The sequence below is a fragment of the Ammospiza caudacuta genome, chromosome Z (assembly GCF_027887145.1).
Source record: "Ammospiza caudacuta isolate bAmmCau1 chromosome Z, bAmmCau1.pri, whole genome shotgun sequence".
NCBI lineage: Eukaryota > Metazoa > Chordata > Aves > Passeriformes > Passerellidae > Ammospiza > Ammospiza caudacuta.
The window spans coordinates 18990180-19013527 of NC_080632.1; the positions used below are offsets into that span (position 1 = coordinate 18990180).

Sequence of the window (23348 nt, forward strand, 5' to 3'; positions counted from 1 at the left end):
GGAATTAAATTGGTCTACACTGGAAATACAGGAACCTATAGCAATGAATGCAGTAACAATTTTTTATCTGTATACTTTTTCAAACAAATGGTAAAAAACTTAAAACATACTAATTTTTTTCCACAAACTCCTCCCATGGTGGATATAAATAGATGTATTTCAGTCCACTTCAACTCCTTCTGAAGAGGTCCCATGTCCTGAAAGGCATTTCCATGTATTATAACACTTTTTAAAATTCACCTTTTAATAAAGCATGTACTGAAATATTTGCTGAGGCATGTTCCTGCTTGCTTTTTCTGACACACGCTGCTTGAATTTTCTGCTAAAAATAAAAACACTGCCTACATTTAGTGATAACTTGAAAGGGAGGAGAAAGGAGGAAGGAATTGGATAAATGCATTTTAACAGCCTTCTACAAGAAAGAAAAGCATGGTAATCCAGATCAGATGAGGTGAAAAAATAAAAGCACATAAATATGGTCATACTGGTATCTATTTGGTTTCCATCATTCAGATTTTTTTTTAGTGCTGAACATTCAAATGCATTTGTGATAAAAAAGAGATAATTTTTCTTTTTTTTGTTTTTTCACATTTTCTCCTTTCTGTTTTCCTTCTTCCCTCTAGTTTCATTTAAACACTCCTACTTGTTATTTGTGATCAGCAACTTAGGGCAGAGAGTACATCTGTAGTAGCATTTCAGTTCACATGGGGAATGCTCTCCTAAAATCATTCATCTGATCATCATTTTTCTTCACTGTGGTTTGCCTCACCGAATGGTCTGCATTAACTGGATTGCATCCCGTTAAACCGAATGGGAAGAGGTACTCCAGCCAGTAGGCAGTCAGGGTGTGGGATAGAACTAAAGCTTGTCTGAAGCACGGTACTGCTAAAACACTGAAATCAATGCACACGGATCTCACTCCTCAGCACCAATTGTTTTGCTCTTTGAAAACACTCTCACAGCATTTCACCAAGTGCTAACACAATGTAGCAAAACAAAAGGCATGCATTTGAGTGCCCCCCTCCCATACTGAGGCTGTGTCCTGTGAGTGCTAATGCTGGCTTTCATCTCAGTGCTGTGGTTGTCACACACAGCTTTGACAGTATCCCTTTGCACCCCCTGACCACTGGGCTCCCCAGCACACCACTGCTCTGCTCTTGCCAGCATCATTTTTCTCCTCTTCCTTTCAAGAAGTCTTGATTCAGTTTCTCTGACCTCCCACTTGGGAAGAATTTCCCAAGAGCCTAACCACTCCAAGTCTTCCTCCTTCCAACCAAATCCTCTGTTTTCACTGGAGTAAATGCTACCCTTTCAGCACAGTCATAAGCATGAAGTTTGTTCTTGCTGTGTCATTGGGCTTTTCTTCTCAGCTTCTTCCTCAAAATATTCTGTGAATTCTTTGCAAACAGAGAGCATTTGAAATCCCACTGGCTGCTCCAGGATTGGTTCAGTCACAGGCTCCACCGACTGCAGCAAAGCTGTTTCCAGCAGCTGCCTGCAGATAGACAGGAGGTCTCTGTGCACTGAGCAGGGCAGAGGATGGCTTTGTGACCCCTGTTATCCAAGTTATCTAAAAGCCTTCTTTTCACAGCCCAAAGAATTGATCTTTCATTGCACAGCAGAATAACACTAGCTTGTTTTGAAGAAAAGTAGTAGCCCTGTTTGGGTTTAAAAGCAAAAATGTTTTCAATCTCTGCACAACTGGGGTCTTTGGAGTTCAGACAAATGGTCTCAAGTGAAAAATTCTTAATTCTTTCTTATTGAAACTGCTTTAAGGTCATGGGGAGATTTCTCTATTTATAGTAAAAACCTCTGTTTCTCTCGCTGAGCTGTAAAGGTTAAAAGGCAGAATTTGAATAATAGGGATTGGTGGGAGGTGACCAGAGTTCTTGTCCTGCTCCTTTTCACTGGCTAGAGCAACATTTGGTCTGGGACTCAGAACACCAAATTGTTGCCATCTTGGATTCTCTCTTCATTTTCTTTCAAAATAACTTATGTCACTTCCTCTCTACCAGTCTTCAGCTCCCCCCCTGCCTCTTATTTTTTTAAGCTCATTTGATATTTTTTCTTAGCGTCTGAAAATCTGAGCAGGCCTCCTCCCACAGAGGGCAACAGCAGCTTTCAGAAATGGGGCTGAAACTGTTTCAAAACTGTTACTCTCAGGTTCCTCCGTGGTCGCAGTCTGTGGCTTCAGCATCACTCCGGTAGCTCTCAGTTGTCGAAGTCCTGCCTCAAAATTGCTGCAGTTTCCAAATATTATCTTTTGTTGAAGGGTTGTGTTGATCCAAAACACACACCTTTTGGCATTACCCCAATGTCATGTTTTTTATTTGACATTACTGAGCATCAGGAATTAACAAAACCAAGGGACAGGTCTGTATCCAGTTCATGAATTTGCACTCCCAGATAAAATTACCAGCAATAAAAGCCACAAAAAAGCCACATGAAAAAAACCCTGTAACATTAAATACAGCCTCCACCAACATAACTCTCCATTTAAACACTATAATTTATGCATACACTCTATTAAGAAAACTCCATAATTAAAAAATAGATACACTAATGTGTGATGCTATAGATTTGGCTACCTTTTATTGGTAATAAGTACATTTACAAGCTGACACTTCTCTGCAACTAATTAAAGACATCACATTGTCATCACATCCATGAGAATAGTTAAAGACAGACATTTATTTTCACATGTAACAGAGTGGTAGGTTTGCTCATAAATGGACAAAGAAATCTATTGATATATGGAAAGATGTGAATGAAAATTCAGCGATTAGTCTGAAAAGAGACATGCCAAAAGTTAATGAAGTCTATTAGCTAAGAATATTTTTTAATTTTTTTTTTTTCTTAAATGCATTATCAGAAAGGTGACTGGAACACTTTTTTTATTTTATTTTTGTTCCATCTTCACAGTTTACACTTTATTTATATAAGTTTTATATCTATGTGAAAATCTTGCTTGAAATACAGATAGCTATAAAGACAGTTCAGCCCAATGCTCAGTAACACTGCAACTATCCTAAAACATGTTTAAAAATATAGCTTTTTTTTGTGTCGAACTAGAGAGAGGGTGAAAGGGTCCAAAGTACAACTCACAATTTATAGAGCTACCATGGCAACTATTAGCTGGCATCGAAGAGTAATTTTATTTGATGGAGTCACAGGAAGTCAAACATCCACTGCAAACATCCACTACAAACATCTACGTCCATCTTGAGTGCACTGCAATCAAGACATGCTGGCATCATGCAACTCCCTGAGCCATAACAAAAACCTTGTTTTATGAAGTGCTGTACTGCTACCTCATGCTCTTATGCCCTATAAGGAACCTTGTTAATGACTATGTTTCCCCACCCTGGAGGTCCTGGCACTGAAAGCTTGGCTTCCTGCCAATTCTGCAGCTCACAATCCTCTTGGCCTTGGCATACCAAAGGTCCTGTGGGACATGTGGCCCTACAGCAGCCAGGGTCCTATGGGAGACCTGTGACAGACCACAGCAGATGTGTGAAAAAACAAGTTAAGTTACTCTGCTTCTGTGGTATGTAAACTGTTGGTGTGTACTTGCTCATGCTCAGTTTGAACTAGCCAGGGGCATGGAGGATAAAGTCAAGATATTATGTCTAGGAGTAAGTCCAACCAGGCTGAAGTGAACAATGGCTGGACAGGTTTGAGTGCAAAGCTACTCACACTGAGCTTCACTGTTGGTAAAGTTACATATGTCCAATACGGCCAAAAAAGCCACGTATGCCCAGTGCTGCCTAAGTGAACAGTATCAGAGATAACACGTTTGTGTGTTGATGCAGCAAAACTAGGACTAATGGGAAAAAAAAATCAGGTGTGGGGTGCTGAGAGGAGCTTGGTGGAGTAAGATGCAAAGATGGCAAAAATGTCAGCTTAAAATAATAAAAAATGAGGAGTAAAGTATGAAGTCAGGTAGAGAAAAAGGAAGATGAATCCCCTATCAGCAACAGCATGAATATTGGCAGACAATGATGCTGACCTGCATGCCACCACACATTGGGATGCTAAAGGGACCCTCCTTGGACAACCCATCATCTGGATGGTGTCCCTTAGATGTGATGTGGGAGGGAATCACTTTGCACCTTTGCATCTGCACACTAACAAAAATGTAATTTGACAGCAATTGCATGCTTATGGGTTTCACTGGACTTCAAACCTATAATTAACACTGTCACAGTCAAGGCTAATACGCTGCATTGTTATTTAATTAAAAGCTGGTATATCTGATTGCCTATATCACTGAGAACTTTGCTGTCCTACACATTTCCTTCTAGTGTGATCATTACTCAAAAACATGTCAATCATGTTTGCATCAGCTGCCTCTCAAGTCTTCAACCTCAAGGGAAAGCTTCAGACTTTGGCAGCTATGATGCTAAAAGCAGACTGAACCCAAAATGTTCTTCGTCCTGCCAGCATCCAGCTCTCTGCCAACAGAGAATACAGCTGGTATACAGCTGGTATAAAGTTAATTAGTCATTACTTATTATCCAGGTCCCTTGTGCTATTTGTGTTTTGTCTGTGGAGGTGCCTTTGGCTACTAAAAAAAACCCAAAATGCCAGAAGGTCCTTCCTCCAGATGCCATGTTATCAGAAACTATTTTCATATACTGCTGTTACAGAGGCGAGGCAGAGAATGTGATGAAGTGACACAGGACTAATCTCCAGTGAAGAGGCAGCCTGAGACACACAGGACAAACTGCTTTGTATTTCCATGGATGAATGTTGAAGGCCAAAACTGCAGTTTCATCAGTCAGCTTAACACTTCAAAAAAATATTGAATTATTCTGTGTATAGGCTGCAGTACAAATTTCCCTGACCTTTAATTTCTTACATTCCTGCTTCTACTGAAAACAACAAGTCTGTCCATTAATCATATTTAATTGAAGCTGTAAGACACTCTCTTGTTCTATAATGAGACCATTTTATAAATGGAAGAGACTGGCATTGACCTCGAAGTTGCATCTATTAGCTTCTGGCTGTTGTACATTTTCAAATATTTTGGCTTTTTGTTAGATACAGATTAGGGATGAAGCTTCAGATATTTGCCTTTGAGAATCACACTTTTACTTTGAAATTCAGCCAGAAATGAACTTTACTTACTCCCCCTTGCTTAGATGTGTAAATTTCTCTGTCTTAAGTCTTTGTTTCCTTGCTATAGAGAGATGCTTCTACAAAAAGTCCTGATTAATCCCAACCTTTCAACTAGAGGACATGCTGCCATTAATTTTAACCTGTGCACTAGACCCTAGAGATGACGTATTCCTGATACCTATACTTTTCTTTTTGAGATTCATGTACCAGCATATCTCCAGTTTTACTGGTGAACCCAGGCCACCTCAAAGCTTTTGGAATGAAGTTCTGGTCAGAACAGACCAGACAATTCTATGAGCAATGTTGACAGGAGTTGGCCTGGTCCACACAGGGGGTTGGACCCTTACCCTCCAGAGGTCACTGCCCACCTGTTTTCTCTGGCCTAAGGAAAAATAGCTGCAGCCTGCCACCACAGCACACTTTGTGCTGGTAGGCACCTCAGAGGGTCTCCATTCATCTTCCTGCTCAGAGCAGGCTCAGCCCTATGGTCAGACCAGGGCTCAGGATGTTATCCTGTGAAGCCTGGGAACCCTCCAGGTAGAGAAACAGAACCCTTCTCTGAGTGATCCCCACTGCCAAACTGTCCTCCTGGGCCATAAGCTCACCAGGACCCAGGGCCGTCTCCCCAGAGCTGCCCATGGTCTCGTGGCTTCCAGAGCCCAAGGCAGGGCTGCCCTTTTCTGCAGCCCCAAGGACATGGGGAACCCATCCTTTCCTCCCACCCTCATCCCTATGGACAGCTGCCCTGCCCTTGTGCATGTTGAACAGCAATCCCTGACTTGGCACCACCTGCAAACCTGAAGGCCTTGGTCACGTCCTCAGGTCACAGATAGAGACACTGCACAAGTCAAACTCCAGGGGAGACCCTTTGGGATCCCACAGGGCAGCAGCCTCCAGTCAGATATGACCCAGTGGCCATCACATCTAAGCCCAAACATCCAACGAGATAGATACCGCTCTTGTGGGGCACACATCCCCACCTCAACACCAGCTTGGCTACAGGGAGATTGTGGGAGGGTGTTGGAAGCCTTGCTGAAGTCAGCCTGTTACATCCCATTCTCCACATCCTCAAATCCAGTCATTTATCACAAAATATGATGAGATGGATGAAGCATTATTCACTTTTCTGTGCTGGTAACTCCCAATCACCTTTTCTCCCTCATGTGGTAAGACACAAAGTCCAAGAGAACACATGGCATGATTTTGTTTAATACCTGAGTAAAACTGGTCAACCTGCAGTTCCTCAGTCTTTTGGCTCTTTTCCAGTTGTCAAAGGCCTCCTCCATCTATGTGACAATAAAGACAGAAGTATCTAAGAGAAAGGAACAATTACCAGTTGCAATTCTGTGTTAAGTAATTTCTCTTTCCTCTGATCTTTTGCTTTTAAAAGCTGCCCTGGACTTACTTGATGGCCGTTGTCAGGAATGCATCCTTTACTTCATACTTCTGAACTTCAATTGAAAATCTTCTTGTTTGAAACTTTTGGGCAGGCATATGAACAGCATGGCTTTGAGAAATGAGATAATTACTTTCTATAACTGAAATATCATGTGAACAACTTTGCTAATAACCACATGCTGCCCTGGAGCTTCCTTAGTGTTTTGCCCAAGTAGGAAGTGCAACAGGAGCTCTGTGTCAGGATGAAGGCAAACAAGACAACCAAGTTCTACTCTTGTGCAAAAACCTACTCTGCATACTAATGAGTATGGTTTGTGCCTTCCAATTGCTGAAGAGGACAAAGTACTTGCTTGTAGCCTCTGATTAGACAACAGAGGGGACTACCCTACCTGCTTGTCCTCATGTTCTGGGTCACATTCCTTTGTGCTCACAGGTCGGAGAATAGGAAGAGAAAGCTTTCTAACATCGTTTGCCAGTACAGAACTGAGTGCAGAAGTCCTGGCACTCTGTATTGGTGTAGCAAACAGCTTGCTTAGATATAAGAACCAAAATGCCTATTCTGCCCTAGAATAAAGCTGACACTGCAACATACTGGCATATATGGACAGGGAATATTCTCTGTGGTCCTAATATGTAAGACATTCCAGTGGATATCTTTCTGTGCTATCTTTTTAAATGTGCAAAGACCAGGAATAATGTGCTACTAAAAATGCGTGAAAACAGTACTTTCTTTTCAAATCCAGCTGGAAGAAATAAATTTGCCATTTTCTTTCAAATGTAAGGAAAGAAAATCCTGAAGAAAGGTATTCACTGACTGCTAGATAGAACATTCTAACCTCTCACCTATGGGATTTAAAGTTTTTAAAATTTATAATTGAGTACATCAGAGGCATAGCAAGTCCCATCGGTCTCAGCTTGAAATGACCAAGTCCTTGACAAATGAAGGAACTAAATAACATGTGACTTTCATCAGTGACAGCAACCAAGCATAAATAAATTTAACAAGAAGGAAGAAAGTTTTCTTCTTTAATTCAAAGCATGAAAGATAATGATGCTTTTAGATACAGAGCAGAAATATGTGAAAAAAAATCAGCAACAATTAAAGTCCAAAATTGTGCATGAATTTTATTACTTTGTTTCCTGAGTTAGATTTACAACACAACATGCAGATGCATTTAATAATGTACTTAACTATACATTCTGCACTTGTGACAGCTGTGCAACAAAAGTAGCAACTGAATTTCCAGTTTTTAGTAACTTCAAAAAAATAACAGAATCTTCTGTAAACAAAAGCTTCTCTGTTAGTAGTGTCAGTGTCTAGTTTCCAATGCTTATCAAGCTGAAAGGATTAATTTCAGCAGCAGATTTAAAGCTCCTATATTTTGACACAACTTCTACATTAGAAGTTTTGGCAGTGTTTATTACATTTCTTTCACTATTTACCCATGAGAGTAACAACTTAAGCCCATTCAGGCTCTAATGTCTTGATTAAAAACACAGAAGGGAACAGCAGTGTTAGAATGACAAACTCAGCACAAGTAACTTATGTAATTCTGACAAGTTCCTTTGATGAATCACCAAGTTAATGCAAGAGTTCTACATACATGTACGGCAAAAAGATGTCTGCACAAAATGTCAGTTCTTTTGCAACCTGGTAATACTGATGATGCAAACTCACAAAAATGGTGTGCAGATGGGGCTTAATTTCACATCTTTTAGAGGTTCTAAACATTTGATAGAGGATCTTTGTCTTTCAGGAAACATACTGGAATTTTGGACATCTAAATAAAGGACAGTATTTCTTTTAAAATCTGAGTATTAGACATTTCAGGAAAAATGGGAGTCCAACTTCTAACTTTTCTGTCACACCGCATGAAAATAATACTAAAACATTATCTTGAAAATAGAAACCTATTTACAAAGGAGAGCTATAAACAACGTAAGCAATAAAGCAGCCATGGCTTCTCCAGTCAGTGCAGATCTTTCCCTTTTCCAGTGAAGACTGAGTTATGACTTTATGCTGAAACATGACACAAAGAAATTCCAAAACTTGTCCAAAAAGAGCAGAGATACAACAATGTGCACTACAGATATATCTCTGATTTCTGGTTTGCTCTATATATATTTGCTCAAATTTCTGATTTGCTCTATATATTACTGAGAATGAAAGGTTGAGACATACCAATAGAAAATGTGTTTTGATTTTCAAGCTAAGTTGGAGATACGCTAAGCTGAACTAAGAAGATAGGTAAGCTTAATGACTAGAGTTAACTTACAAAAATGCTAATCACATTAGTTCATAGCTGCGCACATCTATAAATTAAGGATTATTAAATATATTAATGGTAATGTAAATGAAAAAAAAGTACTGTTTTATCTTTTATCTCGGCTATCACATTTATGTTCTTTGGAAGGGTCTAATACTTTAATCTGAATATTTTGTCAAGCACTGGAACAGTCTGCCCAGAAAGTGGTGGAATCACTGTCCCTGGAAGAGTTCAAAAAATGTATAGATGTAGTACTTAGGAACAAGGTTTATAGGTGGACCTGGCAGTTCTGGGTTAATGGTTGGACTCCATGATCTTGAAGGTCTTTTCCATTCCAAACAATTCTACGAGCCTCATGGAAACTGACAGTGCAACTACCAGTAGTAGTTTACAAACAGAAGGACTGACAACTGCTGTGAAAGACTTAAGTCAGCTGACTACTGACCAGGATCACTGACTCCACTGCAGGACAGTCCAGAAAGACATGATAAGAGTATCCTGGCTGGCACTTACATGCACAAAGCTGCTTGAGTAATGATCTAATTCCCACGTGCAATGCACTGCTATTTAAGCTGCAAATAATCAACAGTCTGCACTCAGAAACAGCACTTTGTAGTACATTAAAACTGCAAACATGTTTAAATGCTCTAAAGGAAGAAGGCAGTAGTGTTAAAAGAGGCAGAAGAGTAAAAGTCATATTTAAGATTTGCACCACATACATAAGAACAACAGTTTTAAAAACTCTTGGAAGAAACATTTTCTGCAACCTCCATTGTTAGTGAGGACAATTTGTTAGTGAGGACATAGTTACTGTTTTCTGTGGAAACACTAAAAATACTGACACAGCAGGACAGAGAAAATCTGACACACACTTGAAAGAAGTTTCTGGGGAATAAAAATCAAAATGCTTCCTTTTACCATACACCAAAACATAACCACATTTATCCACCAAGCCAATATGGCCAAGGAATCTCTGGTAACCTCTGGTAACATTTATAATTTAAAAAACACACAGAAGAGACCAATTAATTAAAATCATGCTTATATAGCTAAGCTGAAATTCCCTCTAACAAGACCCTTACTGCCTGAGACACACCTCAACGTCACTGTGCTCCTGATGCTTTACCCTCAGTCGACAAAGCTTGTCACCAGTTTGGGGGTGCCACTGACAGATTTCGTGTTCTGCAGGACTGCAATATCAGATGCAGGGAAGACTTTAAAATGTCATGAGCATGTCGCGTTCTTGTACACTGGTGTAGAACGGCCTCCCAAAGATAAAGGAGTGTAGACCTGGTTTAATCTTCTCAGCCAAAGCCATTATTATGTTAAGATCGCCCTCTGCTGTCAAGTCAAGATCTATCTTTAAGCTACGAAGAGACTTAAAAGGTTTTTTGCCTTTTTGCCTGCAAGGAAATAAAAACATGCTTTCAAAAAGAGCAAAAGAAGCTTCCCTAAATCTACTTTCCATCATCTGTTCACTTACGTGTCATCCTCTATGTACTTTATTAAAGTTAAGGCTTTTCTGTGAAGGACTAGCAGAAATTGTGCAAGGAAAGTACTTCTTAGAGACAAGCCAGGCTTCAGGTGAAAAATCTGTTAAAAATCAAGAATATTAGGTACACATGGAAATTCAAGAATCATTTCAAGAATCTGGAAAATAAAGAAACATTGCATACACACATAAGATATTCTTAATTATAACAAAGCAGGCAAATAATGGCAGATTTGTACATAGACAGCATGCTTCCTATGTTTTCTATCTGCTCATATACAATAAATGAAGCTGTATTACAATTCCATTTGGACAGTTATCTGAAATTATTTCTGGTCAGGCAGTTTTTTCAATACTGTAATTGCAGACACTGTTGCACAGCAATAGAAAATGTCCCTTGTTTTTCACAATTAAGCAGGGATTTAGTTTCATATCAATATTTTTCTTTCTACTTATGTAGAGAAGAATCACAGCAGTAGTATGAAGAAAAGCTACCAAACCATTGAATGATATTTGTGTAATTATGTAATTAATGTATTTGTGTTAAATTATCTGTTCCTAGGGGTCAAAGTACTGAACTGTGTTTCTTTTTTTTCTGAAAAAAGCAAGAATTACCTGATCCAGGAAGGCTTTTACTAATGTATCTCTATGCACGATATCTTGAAAGACATTTCTATGGAAAAGAAAACAAAGGAACATGTGAGTTACTGCCAGTAAGGGATATTAACCTTCTAAGAGTTGAACACCGCAGTAGCATTACTGTTGATAGTCTGGTTGAAATTAAAAGTGAATTTAAAACTGTAGTAAATTACAATTCTGGTATTTTTAAAGATAACAGAGAATTTTAAAGCACTCAGATGAAATTAACTAAATCCAGAAATGCCACTGGTCTCTGCCAAATACACTTATCTCTATTATACCCCTAATTACAACAGGCAATAAAATTAACATGACATGGTCAGAATTATCACTGAAAATTAATTTCAATAGTATTTGATATAACCAAACTACTGAAGGATCTGGTCAATTCTGCCACAACAAGTGTAAATTCCAGAACTGAAGAAGTTTTTTTGCTTTTAAGAAGCTCTATGTACTTTATTAGCAAGTAGGCTCTGTACTCTACACTCTCATCCCAAACCAAGTAACTTGGTGAGATGTGAGAAGAATACGTACAAATCAGGTGTGAAACTCTCATCTGTGTGGATAATATGATCTTGAGACATTTCTTCATCTGAATTAGCTCTCCAAAATGCTGTCAGTTCAGATCTCATGTATCGTCGTTGGTTATAGATGTGTTCATGACAAGGTGGCATCTGCTTCACTGTATTGACATCCACATCTATATGAGTAGTAGGGTATGGGGCATACATTACTTGACGGAAGGGCAACACAAAGCTTCCTGTTGCATCCTGTTTTAGTGGAAAAAAACGCTATTTCAGTTAAAAATGCAAAGCTGTACTGGGACAAAACAATATTAAAACATCATGCCTACATTTTATAACCCATTTGTTCATATGCATTTTGTTTGGAACAACTGGTGGTTGTATTGCAGTACTAAGTCCTTAATAATGGATGATTTCCTTAACAAAAAGGTGAAAACAGGTGCTGAGGTGACCTGTCTATTAGAGTATTGCATCACCTGGTTTGTGAGCCCATTAGCATTATAGTATTGTAATTACCTGGTAAGTTCAGACTGCTTGCTAGAGCAAGAAGCATTATTTTTCTAGTCATCTCCACCCATTGCTACAGACTGTTTAAAATACTTGGAAACTCCAGGCCTGATATCCTTGGTTTTGTTAAAACACAAAAACTTAAATTACTTTTGGAATTCTAGCCCCAAGCAGACAAGAGCATATTATTATTGTACCTCAAAGTACAGGAACAATCCTGAACAATCCTCAAGAAACAGATGTGTCATAGAAAAGACTGGCTTGGAATTTTAACATGAAGATAATTACAAGGAGAGTTACAATGCCAGAAAAAATGACATCACGGGACAATGATACATTTTTGAATGTGAATGTCTGTATGTGTGTGCATACCATATGCAAAAACATACACTGAAGAATGTTCTTACACTACAGAAGAACAGAACTTTCCTAAGCATACTTACTTTGAGTAAGCCTTGAACAAAAAGTCCTGACTCATATTTGAAAGAGGACTCACTTCTACAGAGTCTGGAACACTTCCGCTCAGATGGTGTGAGAAACAGGCACAACGTTCTCACAATCTGCATTAAAAAGAATAGTTTTGAAAAACAGGAAAATGTAAGGAAATAAGTCTGACTAGACTATTGAAATGCCTTGTACTGGGCATTTCAAATTACGAACAAAAGAATTCAGCACGTTTATTAGAAAAGCCAAAACTTAGTAACAGGCCACAGAATAGTGACATGCTTACTTTTACTTATTTTTTAATTACTAGCACTAAGCCATACTACTCCAACTTCTTGTCAAATTATGAAAAAAATCCTACACATTCTTGCAACCAAATTTGTTTTTTACCCAATTATGTAGAACAAATCACTTTTTTTCTTCTACATCTTTCTTTTAATAAACATGAGTTACTGTGATTACTTTCCTAGCCTTTCAGGTCTCTTATTTTTTGTTCATTCCATGTTGAAATAGCAGTTATTGTCTCAAATCAGGCACAGTTAATTTTGTAAATAAGCACTGATGCTTATTTCCTCAGTAATTTCCTTAAACTCTCTACTACAATGAACACAGGTACTTCATCACCCATCTTCAATCTTCTGAGCTGAAACAGCTACGAGTTATCACTCCAAATACAACACATATTCCATTCCACTCATCTCTTAACAGTCTTAACCTGTAGTGTCTTATCTGTGTCTGTAAGATATTTGAAAAGACTCTGTCCTTGCACAATGTGTTTCTGCAGTACCTAGAACAATGACAACATAATTTGTGACTGACACTTTTTGTCACAATATGCCACAAGTGGCTTTTTTTCCTTTCAGATAAGCTGAAATATGCTATTAAGAAAGCAGTTACTTCAGAAGAGTTGTACCATGACACAAGGAGCATGCTGCTGATAAGAACGTGTAGAATTAATTTATGAAATTTACCCTTGATGTCTTGAGGCTCACATTCTTTTACACTGTTTTTTCCCTATACTCTCTAGCTTATTGATATATTACTTTACTAATTCGTAACCATTTAGACATTAGGTCCTTTTTATTAACTATTCGATGATCTATAAGTGTTTTATAACTACTTAAGCTTCTAACATTTCCTCTTGTATTATATATAGCATATGTGCGTACATAGATAGCATGATAGCATTTCTTTTAAGCATGTAACATGTCCAGTAACTTAAATGCATGTAAATCTTAAATTTCTGAAACCATACATATTAACTATGGTTAGCTGTGATTGCAGCTAAGATCTGAGAATTTTCTTTTCTCTGGTTTGCCTGTTGCTTTTGGGCACCTGCATTTACTATTGATTTGATCAGAGGTCCTTTATCACTGCTGGTAATACACATGAAACAATGCATTCCCTCTGCCCCAATTTTGTTTATTTCAAAACATAGGTTTACTAAATTACCTTTAAATTAAAAAAACCCAACTTTAATACTTCATTAAGGCAAGAAGTCTTTATGCTATAAAATAGTATAATGGGCTTCTTGTATATAGCATGCTATACATATATAGCATGTATACTCCACAAGTAATATACAATTTATTCAGCAGGTCCACTGTTCATAATGTTTTTATTTCACATTGAAGAAATAGACGCATGTTCCACGAAACACAAACAGCTCATGACACAGAAACCTGTTTACTGCTCAGTGCAGGAGAAATTATGGAGACACTAACTGTTTAAGAGCATACAGACAATACCCAATGACATGGGTATTGTCTGTATACTCACCACTACCAGTGTTCCCCAGACCTCAGTTCCAGGTTTGATCATATTCAACATCTTTACTGATGATCTAGACATGGGGATTGAGTGCACCCTCAGTCAGTCTGTAGATGACACCAAGTTGGGCAGGAGTGTTGATCTGCTCAAGGAAGGCTCTGCAGAGAGACTTGATCAGACAGACTTGATCAATGGGCCAAGGACAAACTGCATGAGGTGCAAAAAGGCCAACTGCTGGGTCCTGCCCTTGGGTTACAACAACTCCATGCAGCACTACAGGCTGGGGACAGAGTCACTCAAGAGCTGTTCAGGAGAAAGGGACCTGGGGGTGCTGGTTGACAGCCAGATTTAAATGAGCCAGCAGTGTGCCCAGGTAATAATGAAGGCCAATAGCATCCTGGCCAGCATCCCAGCAGGATACTGTGGCAGCAGGATACTGTGGCAGCAGGACCAGGGCAGTGCTTGTCCCCCTGTACCTGGTTCTCATGAGGCCACAGTTCAAATCCTGTCTTTACTTCTGGGCCTCTCGCTTCAAAAAGCACACTGAAGTGCTGGACTGCTAGAATGTGTCCAGAGAAGGGCAACAAGGAAAGGATTAGAAAACATGTCTGAGGGGGAATGGCTATTTAGTCTTGAAAAAAGGAGGCTCAGGTGACCTTATCACTCTCTACAGCTCCCTGAAAGGAAGGTGCAGTGAGGTGAGGATCAGTCTCTCCTATGTCTCCAGTCTCTGCTGTGCCCGCAGTGAGAGGACAAGAGGAAATGGTCTTAAAATGAGACAGGGGAGACTCGGATTAATTATTATAAAAGAAATTTTCACTGTTAGCCGTCAAGCACTGGAATAGGTTTCCCAGGGCGGTGGTGGAGACCCCATGGCTGGACATGTTTAAGAGGTGTCTTAAATCTGGTGCTAGGTGATGTGGTTGAGTGGTTTAGGAACTACTGTGGCAGTGCCAGGTGGATGGCTGGACTGGATGACCTTAAAGGTCTCATCCAAGTTTGATCATTCTGTGATTCTATGACATAGCTGAAATGGACAAGCCAGTCAGGTCTCTTCTATTTGTGTATTTTAGCTAGAAAATCTGATTTTAAAAGCTCAGACTCGTTTACTACTCATTTATGTATTGTATCAGTTAAATACATTGGTTTTCTTATAGTTGTCAGAATACAACTGAAAGGCAATTTTCTGGCAGAATTCTCTTCTGCTAGACCAGTCAACTGAAGATAGCCAGACAATAGTACTCCTTCCTTCTTCAGCCTCAAGAATGTTTATAGATTAACTTTGTTCCAAGTAACACTCCTAATAATCAGCATTTAAGTTCAGTTTATTAGAAAGTATGTTACCTTATTAACTTTTTCTGCACTGCTTCCTACAACTACAGAGCAACCACAGGTCTGCAGGTGTGAACTAATTGCACTGCAAGTAAAAACAGACATAGGTTAATACATTTAATCAGATTTTTTAAATGAAACAATTGTCACCTTCACAAGAAGAGAAGTGTTTCAATTATAAATATAGCCTACATGTCCATAACTATAGGACTTTAAACAGCAGCATAGGTTACTGCTGAAATCCAAAAGTTCGATGGTTTCTCCAGTATTGGAAGCACATGTGATGGTGTATAAATAGATGGCACCAAGCACTACATATATGAATGCAGTTATGCAGGAGATACAATGAAATGTAACAGAACATCAATTAAAACCTATTAAACCCTCCCACAGGAAGAGGCCAAGCTGCTCTCAAGTTCAACTATTTCCACTTAAAAATTAAAACCAGGGGTAAAAGAGAAATACACAACTCAACAATAAGCATGCTATATGCCATACCATTAAGGACTCTTATTTAGACTTATGCACAACCCAGGTTTTTTGCTATTTAAAAAAATGCAAGACTTTGACTTAAAGTCTTATAAAATTAGATGCAGGTATCAAAGAAAAACGTGTATTTAATAGGAATTCCATTATCAAACAAATAATCCTGTGACAACAGAGTCTACAGAGATGCAGCTATTAGCTCAGAACCATTCTTTTAGCATGACAGAAACTTTATAACATTTTATTGACAAAAATCTCAAAAAGCCAAATATATGTCATTTTTCCCCCTCTTATAAAGAAATCTATTCCAATCCATGTTCACATGCACATGCAGATAGATACATGTAGATGCATACACAAGTTTAAATCATTTTACTACAGCATAAATCAAAACTGAATTTCATACTTGAGGAGAAAGCCTTCATGGCAACTATCCCCAATGTCATCATCATTTAGCACTGTGTCACTTATCTGAAATGCAAGTAAATATAAACAAAAGTTAGACAAGAATCTGATCACCTTCCAATTAATTGATTTTCGCTTTGCTACATGGGAACTGTTTGGAAACTATTTAAGTTAACTTGTAAGGCTTCCCCAAAAAGCATAATCTTAAGAAGACCTGTCTTCAGACAAAGCATTTGGAAAATAAGAGTCACTTGATTATTAAGTCTCCACCAGTACAAGTCAGGTTTCTCCTAGTGTATTTTTTTTCTGCAAAGAATGTCCAGAATACTTTAGATTAGTGCACGTCGTATCACTTCTACTCCTTCCATGAGAACACTATAATGCACTGAAACAGGTATCCACATCAAATCCATTAATCTGCCCACTCATTTTGGTTTGCCTCTCCATTCATACAATGACATAATCCTATGCAGTCAATTTTGCTAAGTGATGACAATAAAAAAATACTGCCATGCATTACACCACTTAGGAGAACTTGATGCGAAGCAACAGAAGTGTACAAGAATTTAGGAAAATGGGCATTTTCTCTGGGAAAGTGAGTACCAAAGTAAAGGCACAAAGCTATGTTTTAACCAGAGGGAGAAAGTCACTTTTCAAAAATTCAGAATAAAAATAAAACCAGAACTTACATCTATTTCTTCTGGAACACTGTGTGATTTCATAGATGAAAGGAGTTCCATTACAGGAATGACTTCTCCTGTCAGCATTGGAATGATGCTCTGACCCTGAACAATAAATAAGATGCTTGAAGTAAAAGCACATTGGGTAATATCAGAAGTTACTCCCAACATGCACTTGCAGTATTACATGCAAAACATCCTAACTTCCTACTGCTCAGAAGGGTAGTATGAGCAGAAATTGATGCACAGATTTGGGCTTTGCTCACCAATAATTATAAACTAGAAAAATGTATTTGGCTTCTCAACGTCACACCTAACATGCATATCTGGGTCTTATGCTAATTTTCAGCATTAGTTTTGATTGGCCTAGACAAGAAGTATTTGATGTGAGATAACTTGATCATACTATGTTACATGCAATCACTGTTAAGCATTTTACATTCAAGTCTGATCTTATAACAATGACTGGAAAACAAACAAGCACATTACTCATTAACATACAAAAATAATTTCCTGACTTATCTATCACAAGAGAAGGAAGCCACAGTCTCACATTTAGAGTTTCAGAAATCAAATTCTTTTCACAGTCTCATCCATTAAATCTCCAAGCACATTTCAACGTCACAGAGTCCATATGTCTCTATAATTCTAAACCTAACAAAAAACAAGCTCAATAGGAGGCTGGCATGACTCTATGGAAACTGCTACCTTTACAGAGCTTGTTACAAGTTCAAGTTAATGAGTTTCCTTTTCTGAAAGGTAATATTCTTCACAAATTTCTACTTTATCCCTAAAGTGATGAAATATAATTTCCTTTAATTTGATCACAGCTTCCATCATCCTATCTTCAGAAACTTTGCCTAGTGTGCATGTCACATTATTAGCCAGTCTAATGCATTCTCCCGGATCCAAAAATAAGAAGCAACATCTACAGTAATAAGAGGCAGTCAAATGGTTTTGCAATGGCGTGCCACATGCATCCGCCAGATGGCCCTTACCTGATCCTCCATTCTTTCCGTGCCTTCCAAGACAATCTTCTGGAAATGTTCTTGCCTCTCCTGCAAGAGAAGCAGTTAAATATAAACTCTCTGGCATTTGTTCATGTATGTAGGCACACACCAGTCACTCAGTTTCTTCCCTGTGGAGTCAGGCTTCTTACATTCAAATTTTGATGTTCAAGTACTTTTTCTTCTACAGAGTTAACTTTAGGAAGAGGTGATGTCATGCAACACAGATCAACGCTCCCTGCTCTGCCCTCCACTCCTCCACTGCACATCTCCCATGTTTGGGCAGGAAAGGAATGATTTGATGACAATGTCAAAACATTTTTGTCATTGCAGATCAAGAAAATGCCAGATGATGAGATTATGGTGAAGAATTCCCCTTTATGTATGGATTTTTATTTTCAGATGGATATAGCATAGATTGAGGATTCCTGACATAACAGGAAAAAAATAAGATCTTCAGAATGAGAAAAATTATTGGACTGGGGAGGGTGGGAAACAAAAGACTTTTTTTCCCCCATCTCTTGAAGGCTTACAGGTCTTCAAAACATTGTTTTATAACCAAGTACAGGAGACACAAAACCTCAGAGTACATAAAACAATGTACAAGAGGTACACAAAACAATGTACAAGAGGCTGAACAAAGCTCTGAAAACAGGCTCACCAGCAGCTGAATAGCAAACTGCATTTAAAATGAACTTGCAATGGAATGAAGTTATTATTCACGAAGAGGATTTGGCATTAATCGCTGCAGCATCAATACAAGTCACAAAAAATAGCAGATGCTGGGAGAACTAATGATATCTTTTGCTAGATGCTGATGGGTTATTGCATTTTTATTGGTTAACCATTAGTTTCCTGTGACTGACCTACTCAGAGTTAATCACCTTCAAGTGTGAAAAGAGTTGGCAAGAGATTTTTTTGAGCAGATGAATAGGGACTAAGCTACAGCAGTTTGCCCTTAAACAGCAATAAGCCTTTTCTAAACATCTAAAAGAAGCATCAGTGAAAAACAATACTGGAACAAGGCAGATTCCTACAGAGCACCTCCACCCTTCAGTCCGAGAAGGAAGACATCCTTGACAATCATTTTAAAAAACTCAGTCTTCTTGAAGATAAGGCTGAACAAATGGTGTAGGCCACTTCTTTTCAAAAATATAACTGTTGAAAATTATTAGAAAGACATACAAAGCATAAACTGGAGTAGGTGAATGGGGTTTTAATCCCATATTGATGACTTGCTCAGAGTTGCCTGCTTTCTTTGCCAGTCTGAACACTGCTCCGTGTTTCTCCTAATTCTTGAGTTCAAAAGGCTCTTCTCATCTCAAGTCTACTTGGAAATGTTGTCTGACTCTACACAGAAGTAATGAGAGCTAATATTCACAACTATTAGAACATCCAGAACAGATCCAGATTGGACTTGATCATTATTTTGATTTGCTGTATGTAACCATAGCTGCTAAAATGCCTCAAAATGCAAACTACAGAATGAAGCAGTTTTAATTTATTATCATAGTTACAATTATTCTACAAATCATGCCTAAATTTTAATCTAAATTTTCCAATGAGTTTTCTCTTTTCTGAATGAGACTGAAAAACTGCAAATATATGCAGAAATCTGAGCTCTCTCTCAAAAAAAAATTCTAATTAAGAATGTATTGCTGTCTCAGCTAATTCAACTGGCCTACCTGCTTAAAGAAAAAAAATATCATTCTCAATGCTGTTTGAAGGTCACTTCTGCTGTGAAAACATATTGGCATGGAGCAATATAAAAACTGAGAAAATTTATTACAGCTAAAATTTATGAATAATTCTTATTTGACCACTCTCATTAGAACTCAGTGCAGAGGACACTAAATGAAAGAAGCAAAATAAGCAAAATAAGACACCATTCACTTACATTAAAACCACTAACATTAACAGGGGTTTAAAAGACTAGATAAGGAATTAAATATATGTGTTTTTACTATATTAAGAAAGAAGTTTATGTCCTATCTTTCCTCTAAAAAATGAACCCCAGAAACTATGAAAACCCAGTGTTTCAGAAAGCACTACCAGCCATAATAAGGCAATACAGCAAAAGGAAACACCACCACAAAAATAGTATCAGCTTGTTACTTCTGTAATTAGTTCGGATAAGAGCACTCAAAGAGTAAGTTTAAAGTGTGTTGACTACAAGCCTCAGAACAGAAAATACCAGACAAATGTACATCACCATATTCATTACAGCTGATGGGCACTCTACTGCTCTAAGACAGCTTGGACTCCATAACGATGACAAAAATTTTAAATTTTACCATTAGACTGTTATTTAGTTTAAAGAAAAATACATAAAAGATTTCACTTAATAAGGAAATATCGATGATTTATCCAAAGGTCAGAGTTTCACCACTTAAGAAAAAATTAGCATGTCTTAATTTTTAAGTTCCAGGAGTAAAAATATTTGGACTAAAGTAGATGTACTTTTGTAGATCTCCCTTTAGTTCTACAAAGTTTAAGTCCTCACAAACTGTTTGCTAACACTCTCTTTTTTTTAAATAAAAATGTAACAGGAATGGGAAGATAACTGCATCAGTTCCCATTTCTGGACCTCAACAAGGAAAACAACTATATGAAACACAGTAAATTTACAATTATACCTACTTTAAATACACAAATTAACACAATTAAAAGCAACAATTAATATGAAATTCAGAAAGATAAAAAACTGTACAGGAAGCCTCTTTCAACTACACAATTGTAGAGGCAATATAGTATCAACAGGATAATCCAAGCTAAAATCCCAGCCTTGAATTTGCTGATTTACCATCTGACAACCTTTAACCGTCAAAACTGTACAGAGACCAGCCTTTTCTGAGTTTGTCTCTCTGGACTCCACATAACAGACATCACAGCATCTCAATTTTTGCTACTGCACTAAGACAACCTAACAATTATTTTAAGGAATGAACAAAAAACTTACCTTATGCATCCATATCCTTCCTTTCCTTATAATATGTGTTAACCTATCCACGCACACTCTGTGAAGGGGCAGGTAGAAACCAAGTTCACTTTGCGGAAGTATAATTGACAGTCCATATGTGCTTCTGTCTCCATTCCAGTTTCCATCAAAGATTAATGACACAATGATTACTCTTTTTTCGGCCAAAACAAAGAACTTCACATCTATTGCACCACTTTCTGCATTCCGAAGTATTTCTCCATTCAGGGTGTGGTTAGCAAGAAAAGTTATTTCACCGTCACTGAGAAGTACCTGTTCTGTCTTTGGAGCCCAAATGTGCCGCACTCGGGGGCCAAGAATATTGTCCCAGTAAGCAAAAGTGGCAGCTAATAATGGTGACTCGCCATTCAAAGAGATCTCTGTCTTAGCAACTGCAGGGGATGGTGGTGGACAAAGAGCTGACATGCCTGTTTCCTCTCTCTTGTCTAACTAAAATGCTTACTTTACCTGAAAAAAAAAGAAAAAAATTACAGAGACAAAAAAGTTAGACCAGCCATCATCATTATCTCATCTTCTTTTTACATGGCCAAATAATGTTAGGACTTGTTTTAAACCTTATTTAAAAGAAAATATTTAGATCAGATGTTACGAAGTAATTCTTTATGTGATGGTGGCGATGCACTGGAAAAAGTTGCCCACAGGAGTGGATGCCTGCTCCCTGGCAATGCTGAAGGCCAGGCTGGATGGAGCACTGAGGAACACTAGTGGGATGGCATGCCTGCCCAGAGCTGGGGGCATTGGAACTACATCCCATCTTTAAGGTCCCTTCCAATCAAAGCCTTTCCACAATTCTTTTCTTTCCAAATGACACTTTCAAGAGCAATCTGGCTTCTTCACCTGAGATTTCATCACAGACTTCATTCAGAAAGGAAGTTTGTGTATATACATATGTATGTTTCACATAAAAAAGTGGCATGCTTTACAATCATTAGTCAGACCTCAAATGCCCTTTACTCACTAGAGAAGTATGATGAACTTGCACAACGTACAGCTTGTGTATGAAAACTGACACAATAAATCTATCCTTTACATCATATGCAGGGTGTTATGACACAAGCGCTCAGCACTTTATAGAATACATTGACGGACAACTTTTTATCTTGCGTGGACACAATCCCTGAATATCTTTCCTAGCTGTTTCCACCAAGTCTACAGCTTCCCCATTCTGATAAGGCTGCAGAAGCTAACAGGAAGTTCCATCTTCCCTAAAAGTTAGGCTAAAGTCACAGGACGATATGAAATAAAAAAGGTTTGCCAACAAATTCAACCAAGGACGGAAAACTTTAACAGCTAGAACCCACCCATATTGAGGAAAACCTCTCATGAGCAGTTGGCAGCTTTCCTCGCCTTTCTGCCTGCAGCACTCCAGATGACAGCAGCAGGGAATCCCACCCGGGACCAACGGAGCAGGAACACACACCTCACTACCACAGCTCAACTCGCCAGAAACTCTGTATCTGAAGTTCTTTTTTTATTTATCACTTCACAGCAGAAGTGTAAAACCTCTTTCGCTCCGGCTTCTTCTCAGGAGGCAGCCGGTGCCCCGCCCGAGCGGCAGCCGGGAAGCCAAGACCATCTGACTTGGCCATCTGACACCGTGACTTTACGATTTTCAGGGAAGACATGGCGCCAGCCACCCCCACTGACCCCTAGCATCCACGGGCTGACCAGAGGCTCGCTTTCACCACCGTCTCTCCACCGCGGCCGCCGCCACCTCGGCGGCGGCGGCACCTCCGCGCTCCCGGCCCGTATCAGGCCCGTGTGGCACCGTGCGGATCTGGTCTGAACATCTCGGGGAGGCACCGGGGAGGCAGACGCAGGATGCCCTCGCTCCTTTCCCCGTAAAGCAGAGAGGCCGCTGACACCACCCCCGACGCTAACACAGCCCCGCCACCCCGGCCCGGCGCCCGCCTCACCTCGGCTCCGGCCGCTGCCCCGCGCCTGCGCCGCCCCGCCCCTGCCGCACACCGCGGGCTCCGCAGGCGCGGCACCGCCCCGGGCCGGGGCAGCCGAGCCGGTGTGACCGCCCCGGGCCGAGCTGCGGGGAGCTGTGCCGGTGTGAGCGCCCCGGACAAGGGAAGCCGTGCCACTGTATCGCTGGCGGGGGAGGTGTGCCGGTGTGGCTCCCCGGACAGGGAAAGCCGTGCCGAGGTATCCCTGGCGGGGCAGTGTCTTGCGTCTGGCGGGTCACAGTGGAAGGAAACAGGCGCAACCCTGTGCAGTTTGTGGAGGAAGCCAAAAGGCGAAACTGCATTGTGCTGGGAGGAACCGGCACAAT

General features: G+C 39.4%; 1 protein-coding gene across 1 annotated transcript; it reads right to left on the bottom strand.

Moving 5' to 3' along the window:
• Positions 1 to 7595: 7595 nt before the first annotated feature.
• C9orf72 (C9orf72-SMCR8 complex subunit) lies at positions 7596 to 23010 on the bottom strand. The gene is made up of 11 exons (XM_058823790.1): positions 22987 to 23010; positions 21032 to 21517; positions 18064 to 18123; positions 17075 to 17170; positions 16387 to 16451; positions 15507 to 15579; positions 12392 to 12508; positions 11452 to 11687; positions 10894 to 10951; positions 10270 to 10379; positions 7596 to 10189 (listed from the first exon to the last, which is right to left on the bottom strand). Exons 2-11 carry the CDS (start codon positions 21473 to 21475, stop codon positions 10003 to 10005), a joined length of 1446 nt encoding a protein of 481 aa, XP_058679773.1. The 5' UTR covers positions 21476 to 21517; positions 22987 to 23010; the 3' UTR covers positions 7596 to 10002.
• Positions 23011 to 23348: the final 338 nt, after the last annotated feature.

Coding starts and splice junctions, on each gene's coding strand:
- C9orf72 (XM_058823790.1), bottom strand. CDS start 21,475: ATGTCAGCTCTTTGTCCACCACCATCCCCTGCAGTTGCTAAGACAGAG. Junction 10,952..11,451: donor GAGAGTTTCACACCTGATTT/GTACGTATTCTT, acceptor TCTTTTCCATAG/AAATGTCTTTCAAGATATCG. Junction 10,190..10,269: donor AAGTACATAGAGGATGACAC/GTAAGTGAACAG, acceptor ATTTCCTTGCAG/GCAAAAAGGCAAAAAACCTT.